At 40.3% G+C, this 24108-nt stretch overlaps 1 protein-coding gene across 2 annotated transcripts in view; it reads left to right on the plus strand.

Annotated features, from left to right (window-relative positions):
- Positions 1-24108, plus strand: part of PPIL2 (peptidylprolyl isomerase like 2) — a 136502-nt gene that overhangs the window by 74582 nt on the left and 37812 nt on the right. For both annotated transcript variants that reach the window (XM_044990482.1, XM_044990483.1), the window contains exons 12-14: positions 4713-4819; positions 20052-20141; positions 22952-22985. In XM_044990482.1, the coding sequence (XP_044846417.1) occupies positions 4713-4819; positions 20052-20141; positions 22952-22985 (231 nt within the window). The remainder of the gene's footprint in view (positions 1-4712; positions 4820-20051; positions 20142-22951; positions 22986-24108) is intronic.

Below are 24108 nucleotides of genomic sequence, written 5' to 3' on the forward strand. Positions count from 1 at the left end.
TGAAATAATCGAAATGATGGCAATGATGGCGCTAAGAAAAATTGTGCAAAAGATAAAGGCTTCTAAGTTTTATGCCATTGTAATGGATGAGACTACCGATTTGTCAAGAAAAGAACAAGTAAGTTTTTCTTTAAGGTTCTTTTCTAGTGAAGACTGGGAGATTTATGAGGAGTTTATTGGGTTTTACCAAACTGACACAATGGATGCTGCTTCTCTTTTCAAAATTGTGGAAGATACACTTCTCAGGTGTGATTTGCCCTTTTCTGATTGCCGGGGGCAGTGTTACGACGGAGCCAGTAATGTGTCTGGCAAATTTACTGGGGTCCAAGCCAGAGTGAAGGAACGAGAGCAGAATTTGTGCATTGTGCTGCACATTCTCTTAACCTTGCCACGCAGGATGCCCTGCATAATATTCAAGAGTGTCGTTATATGTTTTTTATGGTGAAAGATCTCATCAATCCTTCAGGGAATCACCAAAACGTATGGCAGCATTCAGAGAGTTTCAGAGTGAAGGAGAACCTTCTTTACGACCATTGTGCCCAACAAGATGGACACTAAGGATTAGTAGCATTAAATCACTGCTCCAAAACTACAAGGCCATGATGAACTGCCTAGATGAACTTAGTTACTCTTCTGATGAATTTGGCTTAAAATGTAGTGGATTCTCAAAGCAACTTCAATCTTTTTCAACATACTTTATACTAACAGTTCTTGTGAAAGCCATGGGTCCGGTAGAAGAAGCTAATGCACAAATTCAAAGCCCAAATGTGTCATTGACAAGTGTTATGAAGAAAGTTGGCCTATTGCAAGAGGTGTTGAGTGGGATGCGTACTGACTCATCATACAATCGCTTTTGGGAAACAACGGTAGAGAAGGCAAGAAATCTTTATTTAGATGAGCCTACACTCCCAAGAAAACGCAAACCTCCAAGATGGCTCGACCATGGAAGCCTTCCTCACACCTTCAGTGACCCTAAAGATTATTTTCATAAAAAATATGTTGAGATCATTGATGCTTGCAAAGTTGCAATTGAACAGAGGTTTTCAACAGAAAGCTTTACATTCGCAGTAAAATTGGAGAAGCTTATAACTGAGGCAGCAAATGGCTCAAAACAGGACATTGTCCAAATAAGTGAAGCATTCCATGGTGACATCAACATGGAGAAACTATTTCTTCATTTAGAAATGTTGAGTGATATTTGCAGATTGAGAAATTGCCAGCTCACTTCAGTGAGTGAAGTGAAGCAATTTCTAAAACAAAATGAAGGCTTAAGTGACCTGTTGTCAGAAGTTACAATTCTCCTGAAATTATTCTACACAATTCCGACTACAACCTGCACCGCTGAGCGATCATTCAGTTGCTTGCGACGACTGAAAAATTATTTGCGAACAACAATGAGCCAAGAACGTCTAAATCACTTGACAATTCTGCACGTTCATAAAAACTTTACCTCTGAATTGGACATTGCAAGTCTCCTGGATGACTTCATTTCAAGAACCAAACAACGACAAAAAGTGTTTGCTGCCTCCTAAAGTACATCACAAAAGAAGGGGCAATATTTGTTGCAATTTTAGAAAGTATTTGTTTTGAGGATTATTGAATAAACAGTGTATGGTCGTTTCCATATTCAAAAGAGTATTAATTACTGATATTCTTAGTTAAATAATTTTTTATTATAGTGATATTATGCAATAAAAAGAAACTTAAACGCTTATGGCTTCCAATCCATTTTTACACTATTTAATAAAATATATATATCATCTTACAGGGCGGGGGGGGGGGGTTGGGTAGAGGGAGATTACACCCATTCTGGGCCCCACCAAAAATTATACAAACCTGCCGCCTATGAGCACAGCAGGCTCCTATGCCTAAGGAGCCATCCCTAGAGAGGGAAGGGGAACCTGCCCCTCCCCCCTGCGGTGCAGTTGTCGTCGTCGTCGTCGTCTCCGGAGGAAGTGGTGGTGGGCCCCTCCCAAATTGGCAGTCCCACCCATACTTTAAGGAGCACCAAGCCCTCCTTAAAAGGGTGGCTGCCAATTTAAACCTGGAGATTGAGGAGTTGGTGAAAGAGTCAGATGATCTTTTTAATGTCGTATCCTCCGCCGCCCTGGCCCAGATCATGCTGCCTGTCCACCAGGGGTTCTTATGATCACAAAAATCACTGTGGCAGACCCTCTCTGCCATTCCGCCCACTTCTAAGAAGGTGGAAAAGTAGTAGTATGTCCCTGCAAAGGGATTTGAATAGCTAAATACACACCCTCCAGCTGGGTCATTGGTCGTGTGTGCTGTTAATGAGAGGGACAGGTGAGTGGCATGGCGAAAAACAGACACCAAGAGACTGAACTTGTTTGGCAGAAAGATTTATTCTACAGCCAGCCTGCAATTTCAGGTGTCTGACCACCAGGCCCTATTAGTCAGGTACCATTTTAATCTGTGGGACTCCCTTAGTAAATTCAAGGAGGCTCTTCCACAGGACCAAGCCCAGGAGTTCGCCTGTTCAGTGGAGAAAGGCAAAGCAATGGCAAAAGGTGCCCTGGGATGCTACGGACTTGGTGGCCAGGGTTGTCTCCTCTGCAGTGGTAATGAGGCGCAGCTCTTGGTTACAGTCCTCTGGGTTATCCCAGGATATGCAGACCACTCTACAGGACCTCCTGTTTGAAGGAGTAGTAGGGCTCTTCTCCGAGCTCACAGACACAAGGCTGCACAGCCTTAAAGACTCCTGTGCCACCCTCCACTCCCTGGGCCTTCATAGTCTTCAGCAGGCTAGGAAGCCGTTCCGTCGTCGTCCTCCACCACCTCCGTCCCTGGCTAAGCACCTATAGGAAAAAGGACAGAGGCAAGGGGTTTAAACAATGATACCCTTTGTCTTCCCATTTGTCTGCTCAGCTCAACCATTCCAGGAACCAAGGAAGCCAGAAACAGGGATTTTGAGGATGCGCACGAGGACGGTGCCCCACTCACATCCCAGGATCCAGCTTCCTACTCTGTTCTCAACCTTCCGGTCGGCCTGGTTGTGGCTGACGTCGAACCATTGGGTGCTTGACATATCTTCGGGCTACACTCTGCAGTTCTTGGCTGATTCTCCTTCCCACCCCCCTTCCCTGTTCTTCTTCAGGGACCTGTCTCTCGAGCAACTCCTTGCCCAGGATGTAGACAACCTTGGAATGGGAGCAGTAGAGGTCCCATGGGAGATGAGGGGGAAAGGATTCTACTCCTGTTATTTCCTAATCTTGGAAGACCCATCTTGGACCTGCAATGCCTCAACAAGCATCTCAAAATGTTGACGTTCTGCATGGTTTCCCTGGCCTCCATCATCTCATCCCTGGATCCGGGAGACTGGTACACCACCCTTGACTTGAAGGACACACACTTCCGTATCTCCATTTTTCTCTGGACACAGATGATTCCTCCATTTTGTGTCGGGTCAGTGCCATTTCCAGTTCACAGCGCCGCTCTTTGGACTCTCGTAACCCCCAACAGTGTTCACAAAGTGCATAGCGCTCAAGAGGGTGCCACAGCTGACCCTATGGGTACCCTGAGGCAAAAATCTCCGATGACTCTGCACATGGGCTCGCACACACCTAGAATGGAATGGACATGAGCAACACCTCTTGAAGAACAACAGTTACAAAAAGGTAGATAACTTTTTTCCAGTGAGTTCATTCTAAAATAATGTAGCAATTGTGAATTTAGTTTTTGCTCTGAATGGCAAGTATGTAGATATTGAGCTAAAATTAATGAGGTATTTCATATGCCTATGGACCACAAAATGGAATGCACATGTATGCAAGTTAGCAATGAAACTTGATCTCCTCTCATGTAAAATGTTTACTGTCTTTTGGCTTAAAGACCTCTTGGTATTGGTTAAAATTATATCTTAAATTGTGTGCTGTCTAGCAGCTTTTGACTTACTGCTATTCAAGGTTATATTTCTTGCCAAAGATGCATTTTAAACAGTAATTCTTTCCTTTCGTCCTCGAGCTTAAACAAAAATGAATTGAATGTTTTAATTTCAGTGTTGATTAAGTGACTTGGCAATTAGTGTTTAAAATGCAAGGTAGAGCTCTTACTCTTGGGACTAAAGATTTCGGACTATCAAGTACACTTAGTGAAAGCCTGAAGCCAGTACTCCAACTGCATGTTTACGAAAGTAATTTTCTTTACTTAGCTTGAATCCCTGCTTTTATTTTTCTATGCTTTGGAGACAGATTTTGGGTATCTAGAAATATTGATAGAAATGGAGTTTCTTTGACACAAATGAAATAAGTCTCTTGGAGTAAGCCTTTGGTTTGACTTTCCAGTAGTGACATGGTTCCATCAGTTCAGGTCCTCATATGTCAACAATTTGTGGTTGGCTGATGACTACCTGCATGGTTTCTAAGTTTGGCAAGAAGCAATTTGGTTTCAAAATAATACCCATAATTAGTAGATATTACTGGAAAATTACAGTGTGTAATATTCAGGGTTACCTGACGCTTAAAATACAGGCCACGTTGTTGGCTCGAGACAAGTTGTGGCTTTCTAGAATGAAAATTGTATGACATAGGATGATTAATGTGAGATTACCATCTGATGATTTCTACATTACCATATCTCTAAGTCTATGGGGAGGATATCATCTAATAGGAATCTAGTGATTTGTTTGCAGATAACTTCTAAAGATTAATGAAGAAATTTCAAAAGTGCTAATTTTTATCTTTGCTTTGAGGCAGCTGCCATTGAGGAGGACGTTGTGCGATACCAGTATGTGAAGAAAAAAGGTTATGTACGACTGCACACTAATAAAGGAGACCTGAACTTGGAGTTGCACTGTGATATGGTACAGTATGCCACCTAGATTTAATCCTGTAGTGTAACTCTAGATTATGAATAGAACAAGGGTTGGAGGTCAGAATAGTGAAACAATGCAAGCAGTATCTATTCAGTGAGGTTTTTAACTTTTAAAATGAGAAATTCTAAGAGATTCTGAGACTCAAGAGGGTGAGAGGTGAAAGGAAAAGCAGTTCCTGATGGCATGAGCTGAGAAGATGGCTCTTGCATCATTAGTGGCCCTGCAGAGAAGCATGGGAGTAGAGATAGTCAAGGTCTTTGAAGTCAGCTAATGCAAGTCTATGGAGAAATTAGAAAATAATGAAAGTAAAATTAAAAACCAAACGGTAGAACAGAGGTTCTCAAACGCTTTCATAGCATGGACCGCATCCTAATAGAGAAATTATCTTATGGATATCTCCCTTCCTATTTGCAGTTGAACACACCATCCCAACTTTAAGAAGGGAGGGGAATCAAGAGACCTTGCTTATATTCTTTACTCTGTTGCTGACTTTGTGTGCGTGCTTTGGGCAAGACACTTAACTTCTTTGGGCGTTAGCACTACCTGTTTGAAAAATGGTCATCATAATTATTGCCCATTTATGTAAAGCACTTTGAGATTATCACATTAAAATGCCACATTAGTCCAAAGTATTGTTTCTTTTATTAAATGTGATTAGCTACACTAACGAAACATGGAAGTTGCATGGCTGAAATGATAAAACCAAGAAATACAAAAGCGAAGGTTCCAATAGCACTGGTAACTCAGCTGTGTTATACATCCTGTCTTTATAGAAAATAGAGTTTGGAAATAGTAATATATTATGCTGTACATTTAATCAGATAAATAGTATGTATGTGCAAAATGGACTAGGTAACATTGCAGTGCATTTCCAAACTGTGATTTTAATTGTGCAATGTCTATGTATGAATAGCTTTTCTAAAATTTCTTTTCCTTTTTAAGAGAAAAAAGGAGAGAAAAGCAAAAGGAAAAATTCCACAGCTGTTCAGAGTGTGAATTTTATAAGCTAATAGCTGTATATCTTATCTCCAGCTTCACCAGCTGTGCTTGCAGGCTTCTTGCGAAGCAGCTGTTTGGCTTGTGGAGCTTTCAAGTTTCACCACCAGAGCTTGAGTTCTTGGAGCCAATGAGAAGAGTAAACGGGGGCCAAATTTTGCCAGCCTTTTGTTAAGTAATATCTTATATCACAAATAGTCCCACTGGAATCAATAGGTCTACACTCAATATAAGGCTCTACTCCACATGAATGAGTTGGCAAAAACTAGCCTGTAGCTAGTTATTAATTCATAGTGTATATATGTGTACATGTGAATCAGGAACATTAAGGAAATGTCCTGCACTATATGGTCAGTGCGTAACTTTCAAATGCTTTAATGTCAATTTTAAATTAATATTTGTGTATTACAGTAGTCCTTACAGGCCCTAACTGAGAGCTTGGCACCATGTGCTAGGCATTGCAAATATATAAGCCCCAGTTATGCAAAGACGTGCTCACGTTCTTAACTTTACACACTGTGGGAGTACCATCAGTGGGACCACTGAGAGTGTAGAGTTCCGCACGTTGCAGGACCATGACCATAACATGAGAGAGACTCTGCTCCAAAGAGCTTATATAATCTAAACAGACAGGACAGACAAAGCAGGGATGGAAAAGAGAGGTGCAGAGAGGAGAGCGTGACTTGCTCAAGGTCACCCGCAGGTCAATGGCAGAACCAGGAACTGAACGTTGGTTTCCTAGACCAATGCCTTATTCAGTGGCCTGTTCTGCCAGCTTCCTTTATACCAAGTGGATGCTCTAATCCTCAATAGAGACAATATAGATTTGCCAACCCCAAGCATTCACAATTTTGAGTCAGATTCCAAAATGTCATGTGATTTTATAAAATAACTTTGGGGTTTTGTTTACCTTCTGGTGTCTAAGTCTTTAGAGTTCACGTTTTCAGACTTTTTTTAACCTACAACCAAAAGGGTAGAAATTCAGTGTTTTAAAAAATGAAAGCTGAGACAACCCTATATTTGTCTGATTCCAGGACCCAGGGTTATCAGATTCACAAAAATAGCAAGTCTCATAATAAAATTGTCGGTGTGTGACATCACTGAATATTTTCTGTACCAAGTTTCAAAAAGTACATTCCCTCCCCCCTTAGCTCTGTTTTTAAAAACAAACACAAACAGGATTGTCTGACTTTTCCAGAACTCCAACAGCTGAAGGGATTATACTCAAACTTAAAAAAAAAAAAAAAAAAAAAAAAAGTTAATTTTTAGGCAGACACCAAACTTGGAAAATTTCAGCCCAAATAGTATTTTGGAAAGTTCTAAGTATGTGAAATAGGAGATTATAATGGGAAATATGTTTCAGGCTTACTCTAGAGGTTGCTTTTGGTGACCACTCTAACTTTAGAATAGTTTAGCCAGTGACTCAGAAGTTTCAGGCAGCTATTGTGGAGTCCAAAAATATGATAAATCTTCTATTTCATTGCCTAGCAGGCAGTGTGTAGGGCTGGAGGTGTGGGAGATGAGAATGGAACAAATACACCAAGCTCTATTTATCCTCCTTTCTGCCAAACAATAGTGGTGATGAGTGAGAGATGCATCACCATGATGTGAGGAGCATCACAGCGGCATGTCATGCCATGATTAATCTATGGCTCTCCATCACCCTGTTCAATGACAAAGGTGACTTTCTTGCTCCTAAACATTGAATAGCACTATGTAGTGAGACAAAAAGCAAATGATGTCAGTACAGCAACATTTAGGGGCAGAAACAGAGTGAGCAGACTGTGTTGAATCATTTATTTTGTCATGTGTTATGAAACTGATTCCTATCTAATCCATGCTGAGTGAAACCGTTCCCATCTTGATCAATATGGTTCCCTAGAACACTTGAGCAACTACTGTGTCTCAGTCCTCAAGAGTCTGTGTCTAGTTCCCTTTATAGCATTCCCAATATGGTGCCCATCATGTTTCTTTATTTTTCCATACATGTCCCTTTCAAGTCAGTGTTTTCTTATATGCATATTGCAAATGTGTACTGTTATACAAAGCCAAGCCTGATCAAACACTGGCCTATGACCATCTGTTTCTTTTATTTCTTTGTGTTGATTAAATCTGTGCAGATTAAGCAGCCTTTTGGCAGAGAGTAACTAAGTAAAGCTATGCATGTATTAGTAAAATAGTAGTGAGCTAAATAGGAGACCAATTACTTCTCTGAGAATATAAAATATGTATATATTACACACTAAAATACAAGGTAAAAACTATTTAAGATTGTAAAGTCAAGCATTCAGAAGTTGGGAATTACCAAAATTAAGGTTTCCTGTGCTGCCTTAATTCATATGCATCATGATAGTCTTTAATTCTTCTTTGAGTGCTGGTCCCTGTGCATATTCCACACGTGGGGTACTCATGCAAACCATGCGCCCGAGTCCAGAAATTCTTCAAAACAGTGTCTGTTGGCCACACGTGCACAGTAGTTTTCCTTGTGCTCCCAACTCAGGGCATAAGGGGTGGTATGGGTTGACGCCTCTCCAGTTCCTTCTTATCACTGCTTGGCCTGAGTTGGAATAGTGTCCACCTTCACTCTGTTGCATAACCTGCAGAAGAAAATATTTGTAAATAGTTACATATCTTAGCTTAGTAGTTAAAGCTTATAGTTAGCATATAGTATTTCTTTCCCCACAACTGGGGAGCCCCTCCCTGGCTCTGGGGCTATGTCCAGAGTCCCGGGATTCATGGATTGTGTCTCCTGCACTTGCTGCTTCTCTATCAGTGATGAACATCAGCGGTGCCTGTATTGTTTGGGTGAGGTGCACATATCGGCAAAGTGCAATATGTGTTGCTTCTTCCCACCCAGAACTTGAGAAGCCTGTGAACTTCACCAAAAGCACCTGGTGGAGAAGACTATGAGGCCACTCTCTTATCTGGACTGGAGAGAGGCCCCTGAACCACAATTCACTAGCCGTGTCCCTCCAAGCATGTGCCTTGGAGTGGAGCCTGCAACATCTAAGCCCAAGCACTCTTCTTCTAGGGCTCCCCATGAGAGTAGAGTGGACTCTCATGGAAGCAAGGACAGAACTCCCTTCAAGGACTGTCCATAGGAAGTGCGTTTCCTCCCTGAGCCTGTCCAGATCAAGTGAGGGACTCTAAGAGACCAGCTTTTCTGAAGACCAGGGGTCGGGGCCCCCTGGGAGGCTGCGAGCAGGTTTCAGGGGTTCCACGGAACAGAGCCAATGTTAGACTCACTGGAGCCCAGGACAGAAAGCCAAAACCCTGCTGTGCAGAACTGAAGCCCGGGGCCTTGAGCTCTGCCACCTGGGGCTGAAGTTGAAGCTGGAGCAACTTAGCTTTGTGGGGCCCGCTGTAGCCTGGGGCCCCAGGCAATTGTCCTACTTGCAATCCCTAACGCCAGCCCTGGCTTTTATATGCAGAAAACCACTTGTGGTGGCATAGGTGGGCCATGAAGTTTTTATAGCATATTGGGGGGACCTCAGAATGTAAAAGGTTGAGAGCTCCTGCCCTACACTTAGGTCTGGCATCCACAGTGTCCTCCTTCAGTGCGTGCCCCACTTAGCACACAGGATCAAAGTTGCTATAAAATACATATTTATTATCTCTCTGTCGGTAATACCGCAACACTGAAATTTCATTTTAAAATAATCCAGTGGGCTAGAGTTGAACATTTCAAGGTAAAGGCCTCTTGCTGAAACAGCCCATCTGCTGTTCTCTTATCTCTGAGATCATAAGATTAGCTGGTGTTGGGGTTCTTCTGACAGATGTTACGTTTTTTACTTAGTTATTTTTGTGTCTTAAAACAATACAGTAACCCACATATACCAAAGTAGTGTGCAAGCTGCTAATCAGTAAGATTGATGGTGATGAGATTCTGCCTGGCAGCATATAAAGCTAACCAAGAAATGTTTTGTATTGATCCAAGTGCAGGAAATCAATATTGCATTGCAATTGAAATCATCACTTATGCTGTGATGGGCTACAGAAACAGAGCATCAATAGGATTGGAATCCAAAATTTCCTGGGTGTGCATCTGAGATCGCTTGTCAAGATCTCTGTGAAACTTTACGTGGGTTCCAGAATGGCAAAGATGGTGTTTGATGTATAACTTACTGAACTGAAGAAAAGCAGTTAAAAAAATTTCTGGAGATAAGCTGACTTTTCTGTTGATTTTAAATGCCTTAAATGAGGAGAGATGCAAAGATGCAATACTGTTCTCTTTACAACATAAGGGCATTCCTGTTTCTTATTTTGTCACTGTTTTCCTCCCTGTCTTTTTCATTCAGATACAGTATGTTCCACTTTGTGGAGACATACTTAATCAGATGGTCACTTTTACTGGGACATGTGCCAGGGAGCTGAATTAGTCTAGGGATAGTGTATTTCCAATAAATGTTGCTTAATTGGAACATTAATTCTACTTAGTGGAGATGCATTTGGCTACTGCACGGGATTTGCTAGTGTTTAATCAGGTGTTAAATTCTTAGCTTTGGTCTTTAAATGTAAAAAGTTGCTAAACAAAGATAATATGAAGAAATATGAAGATGAACTGCAGTGGATTTCAGTTTTATTCTTCTGTTTTTATTTAGTATAGTGTTTTATTTCATCTGAGCATAGCTGAAGTCCAAGTATCTTAGTTCAACTTACCTGGCTGTCCTCATGGCAGCGAGTCAACTGCCGCGGCTCCCCCGTTGACTCCGCTTACGCCTCCTGCCAAGGTGTAGTACAGGCATCAATTAGTGGATCGATTTATCGCGTCCAGACGAGATGCGATAAATCGATCCCCGATACATCAAACACTACCTGCCAATCCAGCGGGTAGTAAAAACATACCCTTAGTGTAAAAGCAACTGTAACTTGCAATTTCTAAGCTTTTTTAAAAAAAAAAATTCCTGTCAGCCCTCAGGTGTAAAAGCAGTTAGAGGAATCATTTGTTGGTAGGCTGTGTTGATTTCAGAAGTAGAATGGTCCCTCAGAATGCTATGTTGGCAGATAAATCAACCGGCCCTTCTTTGTGATGGGGGAATCTAGTAATTTTCCATAGTTCTTTGATAAACTGTATTTCCCAGATGGTTTCTTCCTCCTTTTGAAGTAAGTTGGAAGCTAATGTGTAAAATGCTTTGAACTTTGTTTATGAATATAGTATCCATGATTGGGGTTGGAGGAGGAGCATGATCTTCTCAACAAATATTAATGGCAAACTGTTCATTTAGCTGCTGTAACTTGTTCTGTGTGTCACAATAGTGTTGCTGTTGCATGTTGTTTGTGCTGCTTTGTTTTGCTCCTCCTAAATCTGGGGCTGACAGGAATAGTGGAAGGGTTCTTCCCATCTCTGGGGGCCATAACTGTCCCCTGTATGGGCTGATCTCCCATTGCTTCAAAGGCATTGTCCTGCTCTCTTTTTTTTTTTTTTTTTTAAAAGGAGGTATTTAATTCTACGCTGGGGCAGAGGGAGGCACTCAGCCCAATCCTTTTTCCCCATGTACGCATCCTGGTGGGATGGTCTGTTTGAGCTCTGGATGTCTGTTTCGGGTCTCCTGGTGTGCTTTGGTTCTCAGTGGTCACCTGGTGGGATTGCAAAAGAACTTTCCCATCCTGCAGATATGCATGTGCAGTCTGGGGGAGGGATAGCTCAGTGGTTTGAGCACTGGCCTGCTAAACCCAGGGTTGTGAGTTCAATCCTTGAGGGGGCCACTTAGGGATCTGGGACAAAATCAGTACTTGGTCCTGCTAGTGAAGGCAGGGGGCTGGACTCGATGACCTTTCAGGGTCCCTTCCAGTACTGTGAGATAGGATTTTTTGCCTTCCCCAAAGCACATGGCAGGCTTGTGTTGGGTCGATCACTGTTTGTTAGTGTATTTTCAGTGCTTCAGTTTTGTGGGGCAGGTGTGCTAAGGTAGAAGGGGTCACTCAGTGATCCCCAGTCCAGAGGATAGGGCTGAGACCTGCAATGGTAAGCATGACAAAACTGTTCCCCTGCAATGTTGTGTTCTGCTTGAGGCATCCTTTGCTTGGGTCTTGAGTCCTCTGATGAGGACACGTGATTTGGGGTAACTGGCTATTTATCAGAGCCTTATGGCTTCAATTGGAAGTGAAGGCTAAGGTAGCTTCCCCTTCTAAGGTGGAGTCTGTATGGCCAGTGATTGGACTGCAGTATCGCCAGGAAACTGCCTGAAGAGCTGTTATGCCAAGTCTTTTCACTTACTGATGCTTGCTCCAATAGTTAAAGAAAGTTGTGGCTGACATTTAAACCATACCAAATGTCTCTGTCCATATCAGTAACATTTTACAGAGCACACAGCACAGTGGCATATATCTTAGAGCTATTCAAGTCCCTAATGATCACAACTTGTGCATATGTTTCTTTAACACAGCAAATAAAAGTTAGAACAGAAGGAAACACTGACTGTAGTAGGAACAGATTCTCTGATTCTGGAGAGCTAGTGAGTAAAATTGACAAATTAGGTTAGCAAATTAGATGATCAGTTTATCTAAACACAGTCTAAGGTAAACAGGGCAATTGCTGTTGTACTCTCAAGTGACAAGCAAAACTGGGCTGTGTTCTACAGATGCCTACTGTAAACTGTGCTTGCTACCATCATTTTAGATCATATTCCTTAATGGTAGCACTCTGAAGAATGTTTTTGAAAAGTGAAATTTAGCTGTCAACTGAAATTCTGATTTATTAAAAAAAAATGCTTTCAGCAAGTACTAAATAGCTCTTTAAAATGACAGGTTTTTTGTGTCATGAGAGAATCTTAGTTCTTCTGCTGTTGTTTTTAAAGAGCTACTGTAGCTTTAAGTAGCCAGATTAAGTAATTGCCTGATATAGTTTCATTACCTAAGATGCTTTTTGTTTGTTTGAATCTCCATGCATCACTGTGAGCCTGGTGAAATGCTCTACTTCAGGATGCCCTGTCTGATGCTTATCCATTGCACATGTCATCTCATTCTCACCTCATTGGAACGTCACTGTTCTCTCATCATTTTAGTCAGTGTATTGACCTCAAGGCATCTGCCCACTGCATGATTGGATTGATAAGGTTTTGGTGAGATCACCATGTAATTTATGTGAACTAGAAGCCCTGCCTCATTCCTATTTAAAAAACAAAACATAGAGCTGTCATTCTTCTCTGTCGCCATAGCCCATCTGTTTATCACGGCACTGAATCGGATGAGAAGGCTGGCAGAGGCTGTGGTGCTAGTGGTGAATAGATGTATTTAAAAACCTGCCTGTTCTGTAGGACATCCCATGGTGAGTTCCACTGAGTTCCTGTCAGAGACAGTACTCCCTGCAGCAGAGAGCGAGCATTAAGATTCAAGGGCTACGCAGAGGAGCAGCTACAGTAAACATGTCTGATCTTCAGAGCGTGGTGGGGCTGTGGGAGGAAGAGCTCAGATTCCCAGTCACCCCATTATATTTCTTGGAACGAAGTGATGCAGGAGAATAGCCTTGAAGAAATACTGCTTGGACAGAAATGCCTTAACTAAATAAAACCTTCAAAAGCAAAACAAAATCTGCCTTGCATTTAAAAAAAAAAACTGAAAAATTGCAAGCTCAGTTTGAAGTCTGAAAAATGTATTTCACCAGTTCATGCTTCTTAGTAGAGGGATTCTGGCATTGGAGTGATAAGATGAAAGCTGTAATGTACATAATAGAATTTTAATTCACAGAACCAACTTCTCATTATTTCAAATTATTACTGCCTGGACCCAGAGCATTAATGAGCACATTTTGTGGTTGTGCAGTTCAATGCAGCTGCTACAGTACAGCCACAGCTTTAAGAAGACAAAAACAAATAACTGGAGAGGTGGAATTAGCAGTAAAAGTAATTATACAGTTGTGTGAATGATGGCTTGTGACTCCTTAGTGTGGAATTTCTCTTTAAGACACATGTAGATCCTGAAGGGATGGAACATTTTGAAATGATTAGCTCTTCACATAGTAAAGCCTTCTTGCTTGCAGTCATAGCAACAACTTAGAAGCCCCAGTTCCTTTCCCTTCTACTGTATCTTGGCAACAGGGGCACAGCATGTTTCTAATCTATTTCTAATTGGCTACTTAACTGTCCAATAAGAATGACTTTTAAACAGATAGCAACCCATTTTTGTGGATGAGAAAGGAAAGCTGTAAACTGAGAAAATAACCTGGTTTGGTTACTTATCCCTCAAGTCTCTGGGTACAATAAGACAGATGGGTTTTGCCTGGTTTACATCTATGCTTTTGGCAATGAGAAAAGTAAAATGTGACCAGTCAGTATTTATAAGGTATTACATTATTCAGCTAGCTCTTTTACTAGGACTTTAGATTTTAAAAAATGGTTTCTTTTTTTTCTAGTATTTTCCCCTTGCTTGTAATGTCACTGTCCATCTTTTGTCTCTGTTCCATTTTTACATGGTCTTTCTTAGGAACAACCAGTTTTTCTCATTCTGAAATCCATCCAGGCCCTGTAGGTGGTGCAATGACAGCAGTCAGTATGTGCCACTACAGCATCTAGTTTGCAGACATTTAGGTAAGCTAAGACTAAACATGTTTTGAAAGAAATGAAATCTCCATTTCCACATCAGACACACGTGTTCCCTGCCAGCTAGCAAGGGAAGCAATCAGGTCAGTTTCTAGGGCAGTCAGCCTTCAAATCCTTTGGAATGGGACTCTTGATAAGAGATCAATGCTTGTTTTGGAAAGGAATTTTCAGCCAATTGATAAATGCAGATATCTGACAAAGTACCTACAAAATATACAGAGAGAGGTTAGTCTCTAGGGATGAGACTCATTTTACTGTAAGCAGGAAGTTGCCAAAGATGCTGGTCAGAGTTTGGAAAAGAAGAGTATACCCTTCCCTAGGGTCAAGGACAGCACGCATGTTGACTCATTTTTGTGGTCCTAACACAATCTGAGTAGTTAGCCCTGGGAAATCCTACTTTTTTAGGCTATCTTTAATGACCACACTTCTGGGGAGAAAAACTCTGGATCAGTTTTACATTCGTCCTCTAGAAGTGTCATTGTATCTGATTAAAGAAAGCAGTTGGTCTGAATACTTGAGAAAATGTAAAATTTAACTTTTTTTCCCTTGTTGCTGTCTTTCAAATCTGCATAATTACACAGTGAGAGGGCAATACATCCAGCTTCTGGAGATGAGTGAATGCAAAAGTTGTAATGGACAAATTGGAATTATTTTAAGTATTTCTGACCTTCCATCTATTACAAAAAGGGCAAAGAGGAATTGTCTATTGATAATGGTATCTACTTGGAACAACTGCAAACAGAAATACTAAAGAACTCATTGTCCACTGTGGAGGCTCTGGCAATAATAAATAATCTTCCAATGCACTTTATACATTAGCATGTACCTTGAAAAATCAAATGCTGTGAATGCCAGCACAGTAGCTGATCATGCAAAGAGATTAGGTGAAGCAAAGTACATCTCTGAAAGCCACATCAGGTCTTAGGGCTGTAGCTTTGGTGTTCATCTTACCATTGCAAATTTAAGTCAGTGTAGCAATGACCAGTAGTAGATACTAACTATGGAACTGTTTGATGGCCTAGTTAAAAATGTATGTGATGGTTCCAGTCTAGTTGTTAGTGGACAGGCCCACAAAAAGGACTATCCCAGTTGGCTTTCTTGTTGATAGTCTTTGCAGAAAGACCAAGGATTGAATGGGCATTGAAGCTAACTAATCCTGTCACGCTGGAAGGAAGCAGTATGGAGGAAGCTTGTGCCTGTTCTGTGAATAAGCAGAGGGATTTGCATTCCAGGACCGTCAATCTGGCATCTTTCACAAGCACTAAATTCACTAATGAAAATAAAAAGTATTTACTTTATGTAGTACTTTTCACCTATCCTTGATAAGGGAGCAAAAGCAGCCCTATAGACATTCAAAGAGTGGCCATGATTGCAGCCATAACACTGCCCACCCATTCCTATCCCCATCCTTTGTCCCTAAGAGAAGGATGAGACTAAAAAAATGTGCTTTGTTTTTGCTTGGAAATTTGAGATCTCACGAGTACAGTAGCTCTTCAAGACAAACCAGGCTGCTGATTCTAGGCATGTTGTATTAATTTAGATTCAGTATATAGGTCAAAGGCTTTAACATAACCCAGTTACTGTCCAGCATTAAACAGTATTAAATAAGGTTCAGGGTTTGATATACAGAGACCTCTGCCTGCTTAGTACTATAGTGAACACATTAAAAATCCTTTTAACATTTTATTAAAGATAAAGGAAAGGAAAAAAACAGTTAAAGTATTTGAAATGTAAAGTATTAAGTAAGGCTTTCATTTTAACAACATCCCTTGTTCCCTTTCCCTTTCCCTTTAGTTGGAGAAGGTTTTAAAAGGAAATCCCCCTTGTCTCGACAGTCTTTTATATCACTGGCTCTCAACCTTTCCAGGCTACTGTACTCCTTTCAGGAGTCTGACCTGTCTTGCATACCCCAAATTTCACCTCACTTAAAAACAATTTGCTTACAAAATCAGACATAAAAATACAAAAGTGTCATGGTATATTATTACTGGAAAATTGCTTACTTTCTCATTTTTACCATATAATTATAAAATCAATTGAAATATAAATATTTTGCTTATATTTCAGTGTATAGTATATAGAACAGTATAAACAAATAATTGTGTGTATGAAATTTTAGTTTGTACTGACTTCGCTAGTGCTTTTTATGTAGCCTGTTGTAAAACTAGGCAACTATCTAGATGAGCTGATGTACCCCTGGGAAGACCTCTGCGTACCCTCAGAGGTATGTGTACCCGCGGTCGAGAACCATTGTCTTATATGGCACCAAAGATGGTAATAACTGTCCTGTTGGGGAAGAGAGAGAAGTTAGTTGAGATGGGCTGGAACTGTTGTTGCTGTTTAAAGTCTGATCCCATTTCATCACAGGTGGGATTCAGCTGGAACCAGCAGAGGTGGCAATGTCTTTTGGTCCCTCTCTCTGGCCTGGTCTGTTAGGAAAGGATCAGGATGATGAAGGCCTCGGGTGACAGTCATGATTGCTCCACTAGCCAATTTGCCCCATCCTCAAAAATACTTTAAGGGTTCCAAGATGGAGTGATGGAGGGAATAAATCATCCGCTCATTCTTTTTGTCCATCAGTTAAGCCTAGTGTCTGACACGTCAATTTGGGTTCACTGATTTCTGGTTCTATGTTTTTCTTATATACCAGACGTGATCTTAACACAGTCCTTGAGTTATATCAGTAAGACTTTTATTTGGACTAATTCAGGCTTTCCATCTCCTTTTTGTACTTTTTCCCATCAATGTTTGTTGTTATAAGACAGTTATTAGTGACACTTTATGAACATTCACTCACTCCTTACAATTAAACTCACAACTAGGGTAAGTTTGTGGCCCAGTTATCACCACAGGCTTCAAGCTGTGATTATCAGTAGTTTTTGAAGAAACAACATAACTATTATGGTCTGCCACATGATTAAAATTAGTGTCTGCTAATGAAAACCTTTCATTGGTTTCTGTACAAAAATGCCCACCATAAATGGTAACAGTAATGTTGCTAAGATACTGCTTACCTGCGGAAGTGTATGTCTGTTGTATGATGCATGAGGTGCCATGGGAACCAGTTTGGTAGCAGTTATTTAAAGAAAACCTTGCAGTAAATGATTCTTATATAGTTGCTAGACTGCTTTTCAACAGCTGCGCACACAAACCTAGTTTCTGAGAACCAATATAATAACTGGAAACCTATTCAGCACAGGTCCTGCTGTGAATAAAAAATTAATTAGCAGAAAAAGTACTTTTCTTCTATATTTTACAGAGCATGTTTTTCAACGTAAATACCTAATTTATGTGGCAAGTGTATTATCAACATTCTGTGGATTGATTATTGGTTTAAAACAGTTTGGTACTAAATTCCATATTCCCTCTGGGGCTTCAACTTTCAGCTAATTTCATTTTCTTAAAAAATTAATTACAGGTTGCCTTATTCCCCCCAAGAGAACTAATTAACTGTCTCTCTCCAAAGAGTTTTTTGATTCTCATGAGGAGTACTGCCTTAGGCTAAAAGCTGCCAATTCTATTTCTGATTCAGAAAGGAAAAAATTCTTTTTAAAAATGCAAAAACCTCTGTGCTCGTAATGTCCTTACAGGCATTTTTCATGATCCGTAGCTTTTCCATTCTTGATTCTAATACAGCACTCTCTCTATTATGGTATTTTCTGTTACACACAAATGATTCTTCCCTGGTCAGATTTTACAAGCATATTATTTTAAAGTGTGTATATAACTTCAAAAAAGGTTTTAGATGTACTATAAACATCAAAACATATATAGACCTTCCTGTTTGAAATTATTGGTTATGTATGATGTAAGCTGCCCTCAGGATGTTGCACAAATATATGATTAAGTATCATTCTGTCATAAAACAGATAGTTTAATCTAATAATAAGCTACACTGCAAAGCTAAGATCAGAGTTAGCATTAGATTGAATTGAGTCTAGCTAGTTTGTCTTCCACTGTAGCTGTCTGCTTCATTTTATGTTGGGTAGATTTAAGAGGAAATATAGTACAGCCTTGGTTATCCACATGTCATGAAGGACAAAGAATGTGTGGCTAATCAAAGGAAATTTCAGTGTAATTAATAGACAATGTGGGACATGACCCTGTTTCCAGGTAACAGGGAGTTTCAGGTGATTGAGATTTAGATAACTGAGGCTGTACTGTAGCACAGTTTCCCTTTGGGAAAGGGATCAGAGAGATCATTTAATCTTTAAACGTTTTTATATATATATGGTTCATTTATTTTTATGTAGAATGTGAGCGTGCCTTACTTTTGTAATAATGTTTTAGACGTTTTATGTTCATGACTGAGGGCAGGCCTACATTACAGCCTCAGTTGATATAACTTATGTTGCTCAGGGTGTGAAAAAGTCCTCCCTCCTACCAACATAGCTTCTGCTTCTCGCCGAGGTGGAGTAATTATGCTGACTGGAGAACGTTCTCCCATTAGCATAGCACGTCTTCACCAGATGTGCTACAAAGACGCAGCTGCGTCTGTGTGGCTGCACCAATGTAGCACTGTAGTGTAGACTTGCCCTGAGTCTTGCCTCCGTCACTGCTGTAGATCTCAGAGCAACATGACAGATGAGCCATACTGGTGTCATGTCAATGCTAAATGCATCAGTTTTATTCAGAAAGAGGTTCCAACTCTTGAAAGCTTATCTCTACTAATTTACAGAGTCTTCCGCTCATGCTGGGGGCTTATTATCACACGCAGAGCGCAATAAGAATATCTCTAAAGCCTATTCCAGCTCAGCTTGTTTAAGACATTCTTCTATGAAATTGGATTCATATTATTTCCATAATTTACAACTGGGTGGGGGAAAGCATGTCCAAACTAAGACAGGCTGTTTCTCTACTTATGAGGGATTCCATCTTGGCACTGCAGAAAAGAGAAACTATGCTGATAAAGGAAAGACAAGTATTTGGAATATCAGAGGTCATCTGTGCTGTAGTCTTTTACTAAGTGGTGTTTGAATGCCATGATTGAGGATAAATATCTTTCATTCACACTGTAAAAGCAAAGGAGAAATATGCAATGTCTCTAACATAACTGGATAAGATTTAGTTTTAGATTGTGAAAATAAGTCATCAGTTTCTTTGTACTGATTAATATAAAATATAGTGATTTTTGTGATGCCAGTCCAGTTCTTAGTGGTCAGGTGCCTCTTATCACAGCACAACAGTATCCTAAGTGGCATGATTGTGTTCCCTTGTGTAATTGTTAAGCAAGGATGTCAAGGCCTAAATGAGCTTGAAGAATGAACCACTCTTTCAAATCTGGAAGTAGTCCCATCAGAACAGGATTGAGGTATGTTGCTGGGACTGATAGGGATAAATAGATGAATTTGGTCTCCAGCATTGTCCCCTTTATTGTCATTGACTTCACTGGAAAATATTCTAAAAATAAAGCAATACATAATGAGACTGATGTTCAGCATCTTTCCGTGCCACTTGGGAGAACTACGTTTCACATATTGCTGTACAGGGTGTCTCTCTGATATACAATATGCTCTTCTACTGGATTTTTGTTGTGGTTGCTGTAAACTAGTAGGAACTCTTAATCAGAGTCCTGACTAATTAGTCCTTTGTAACAGACACAGACAAAATGCGATCATTTTAAACAATGTAATCATTGATTTTACTGTCTAAAGACATTGCTTCATTAAATACGTAATCTTTTTCAGACACCCAGAGCATGTGAAAACTTCATCAAGCTATGCAAGAAGAACTATTATGATGGAACTATTTTTCACAGATCAATTCGTAATTTTGTGGTGAGTATTGAACAAATGCTATAGAATGCACAATAGGTTTTGTCACCCTCATTCCCCCGAAATAGGAGTTGACTATATTAGATGTGTTAATTTAAAATTCTAGTTACTTCCTTGGAGCAAGTAGGTGTACACTAGAGATGGTCATGAAAAATGTATCTTGGAAACAAGGATTATCCTCGCGTAGTGAGGGCAAGATGTATAAATTTGATCACCTAGCAGCTGTCATGAAGAGTACTGTCACTCAGAGCCTGATTCAAAGTGCATTGAAATGCCTGATTGGCCAGACTCCCATTGTCTTCAGCAAGCTTTGGATCTGGCCATTAGTGAATAGAGCTCAAAACCCTGATCTGAGTGGGTAATATCTCAGCCCATTTAAATCCCATTCAGTTGACATTTGCTTTACAAGATACATATTTTTACATCCAAAGTATCTGAACTTCATTTAGTGAGGTTCACAGCCCTAGCTGAAACAATCAGGAAGTCAGTTTCTATGGGACTTCTGGGACTGATCTCTGTGGTTTGGTATACAGGGGTTAGAGAAAACCAGCTAACTCTTAAAGGTTTGTTTGGGTGTTCATTGAAGTCGAACCTCCCGGGGGAACCTGCCCTCTCTCCATACAAGTGTGCCCTCTCTCCATACAAGTCATGGAAATCTACATCCTTTCTTACCTCTTTGGTTGAGGACAGCTGTTGGAGCAGAAGTAAGGTATGCTGGCTTGGGGAGAGAAGGTTTCCCAACCGAAGACTCAGTCCTATAAGGTGCTGAGCACTCTGCTCCAATCCATCAAATCACTGAATTACATGCTTACAGTTAAGCTTGTGAGTAGTCCCATTAACTTCTGTGTAACTGCTCTCATGATTAAAGTAAAGCACGTGCTTAAGTACTTTGGATTGGGGCCCAGAGTGCTTAGCATTGTGTAGGATCAAACCCAAGTGAATAACCTCAGCCTGTGTTTGTGAACTTCTGTAAGCACGGGTCAGGTTTAATCTCACAAGAAAGGTTTTCAGAACCTGTTTGTTAAAGAGACTCGTTTAGTGACTCATTCTGATATTCTGAACAAAACATGTTTTACAATGTGAGATTTAATTTTGAAAATTAAAACAAAAAATTAATTTTGGTTACTAGTCATGCCAAGTAAATAGTTCACCTGCTGCATTTTTAGTTTTGAATGAATAATTGTTTCAAATGTCACCCTTGGGACACCTCAGTATGCCAGCTCCTTAAAATGCATGGAAAGATGCTAGCATTGATTTGCATAGGTCTTAAAATCAAGCCATTATAATGATGCTACTCACGCTCATACATCTTAGGGCAGTTTCTTTCAACCTTTCCAGACTGTCCCCCTTACAGGAGTCTGATTTGTCTTGCATATCCCCAAGTTTCATCTCACTTAAAAACTACTTGCTTACAGCACACGATTACTGAAAAAATGCTTATTCTCATTTTTACCATATATTTATAAATAAATAAATGTCAATATAAATATTGTACTTACATTTCCATATATAATATGTAGAGAGCAGTATAAAGAAGTCATTGTCTCTGTGAAATTGTATTCTGTACTGATTTCACTAGGGCTTTTTATTTAGCCTGTTGTGAAACTAGGCGACTATCTAGATGAGTTGATATACCCCCGGGAAGACCACTGCGTATCCCAACATGTATACGTACCCTTTGTTGAGAACCACTGGCCTAGGGCACTGCAGACGTTCCCTTAAATGGAACAAAATATTGTAACTAATTTTTGCAACACAGGGCTTGTCTATGCTACCCGCCAGATCGAGGGCAGCGATCGATCCAGTGGGGGTCGATTTATCGTGTCTAGTATAGACGCGATAAATCAATTGCTGAGTGCTCTTTCATTGACTCCGGTACTCCACCAGAACGAGAAGCACAAGCGGAGTCGACGGGAGAGTGTCAGCTGTCGACTTATCGCAGTGAAGACACTGCAGTAAGCAGATCTTAGTACGTTGACTTCAGCTCCGCAATTCATGTAGCTGAAGTTGCATATCTTAGATCGACCCCGGCCAGTAGTGTAGATAAGTCCTTACTTTCAGAAGCCCAATGAAGTCAATGAGAGTCTTTCCAGTGACTTCAGTGACCTTTAGATTGGGTCCTGTGATCCTAAAAAAAGAAAGTGACTTCTCCATTTCGCAGCACTGTGTTCTTAGGTTGATATCAAAATTAAAATGGTGCTTTCACTGTGATTTCAGCTAACTTGCACGCTCCCTCTGCTGACTTTGGAGCAATAAAATCCAAAATATTGTTTTTGTATAGGTCCTACGTAAACAATGGATATCTTGGTTGATTGGCTTTATTTAGGGATTTTTCTTACAACTCATAAAATGAATATCGTGCCAGAAAGATGGAAGCAAGTGCAGAAAGCTTTTTTTTTCTTGCTGGAGCTTTGACTGTAAAACTAAACACTTTTCAGACTTTAAATGCAGTGCATCATCGACTGGGTAACTTAGGGCACAGCAGGCGATGGAAAAGATATTTTTCCATTAACCTGTACAAGACACAGTTCATTTATTTTTTCCTTGTTTGTCCACAGGAGTCCTGTTGTTGATATAAACCTGTCACTCTGCTAAATGATTTTCCAGGAGCATATGACAACCAACTGATAAAAGAAGCCCCAAACTAGTTGTAATAATTTTCTGTTTACTAGCTTGCCCAACAGACCGTTTAGAAGTAAGAAAAGTTGAGCAGAATTTCTCTGTTGTGAAAATATTTTATTTCTCGTATCTAAATATTAGGCATATTTTACTGGTATACTATAGGCTATAGTATTTTGTTTTTAATTCTGCAGATTCAAGGAGGTGATCCTACCGGAACAGGAATGGGTAAGTGTGTGTGTAAATACAAAGTGCTGTATAAAGACGTGTTACTGGCTGGTTTGTATTAAGAGAGAGAATTTCCATGAATCTTGTTCACAATTCAGTGTGCTGAGATTGTGTTATAAGAAGGAAAAAATGTTATGCACAAAAGGAAGGTTCTCTCTTTATTCCATATCAATGAAATGTTAGAAACCCATTGAGGCTAGTAAGTGGCCAAATACTGTTCATTCCCCCAGAATTAATCCCCTTATTAGGCTCTGCCTCTTCCCTTTTTGTTCCTAACTTCTAGGGATCTCTTTGTTGCTACTTTTTCCTGCTTGTTCTTCTTTCCTAGCCTCTGTGATCTAGATACAATGGTGACAGCCGCCATAGAAATGCAAATAGATTAGAACAGACATATATGAGAGTTGCTCCTACTACTGCAGTGAAGGCTCCTCAGGGCATTGACCATCCTGTTCTGTATAAGATACATTATGAGCTTACCTGCTGCTGTAAACTGGCTCTCTGCACACCTGTACAAGTCAGTTTTGCCTGTTCACTACCAAATGTCATCTAGCCTTCACAGCTGCTCGTCAGGCAGGCCCCAGGAGTTCCCCCACATTCTGTTCTACGGCTAAGTTACACGTGTGCTGCTTACCTGTACACACACAGTGTATTCCTGTGCTCACACAATCTATTCATCCAAAGGGATGTCTATGTATTATTTATTTATCAATTCAGATATATTTGGACTGGCCAAGACTCTACCCCAATGAGCATAAAGGGCTTAAATTAATGAAGGATTATGCAACTGCTGGATCAGAGTGGTTAGAGATTCTGTGTTTTGAGTGCTGAAGCCCATTGAAAAGATCGGTTACTTATTATATGTTTTGTGACTCTTGGACTGTCCGGTGAAATATGTTCTGATGCCATTAGAAGATGACTGTTGGTTTGAAGGTACCTAAAGGCATAATTAGGAACATCTTTAAAAAAGAGAAATGCAAGAAGTGCTAGGGGACTCTAGAGGTACTTAAATGGGGTAGTGCTGTACCCCAGTAGCCTTTCACTTCTATAGGCAGGAGTTTAAATCTTGTTGTGGAATGAAAATGGACTTGGTGATGTCATTCTAAGCTCCATTTGTGCAAATCAT

Source organism: Mauremys mutica, chromosome 16, assembly GCF_020497125.1.
Source record: "Mauremys mutica isolate MM-2020 ecotype Southern chromosome 16, ASM2049712v1, whole genome shotgun sequence".
NCBI lineage: Eukaryota > Metazoa > Chordata > Testudines > Geoemydidae > Mauremys > Mauremys mutica.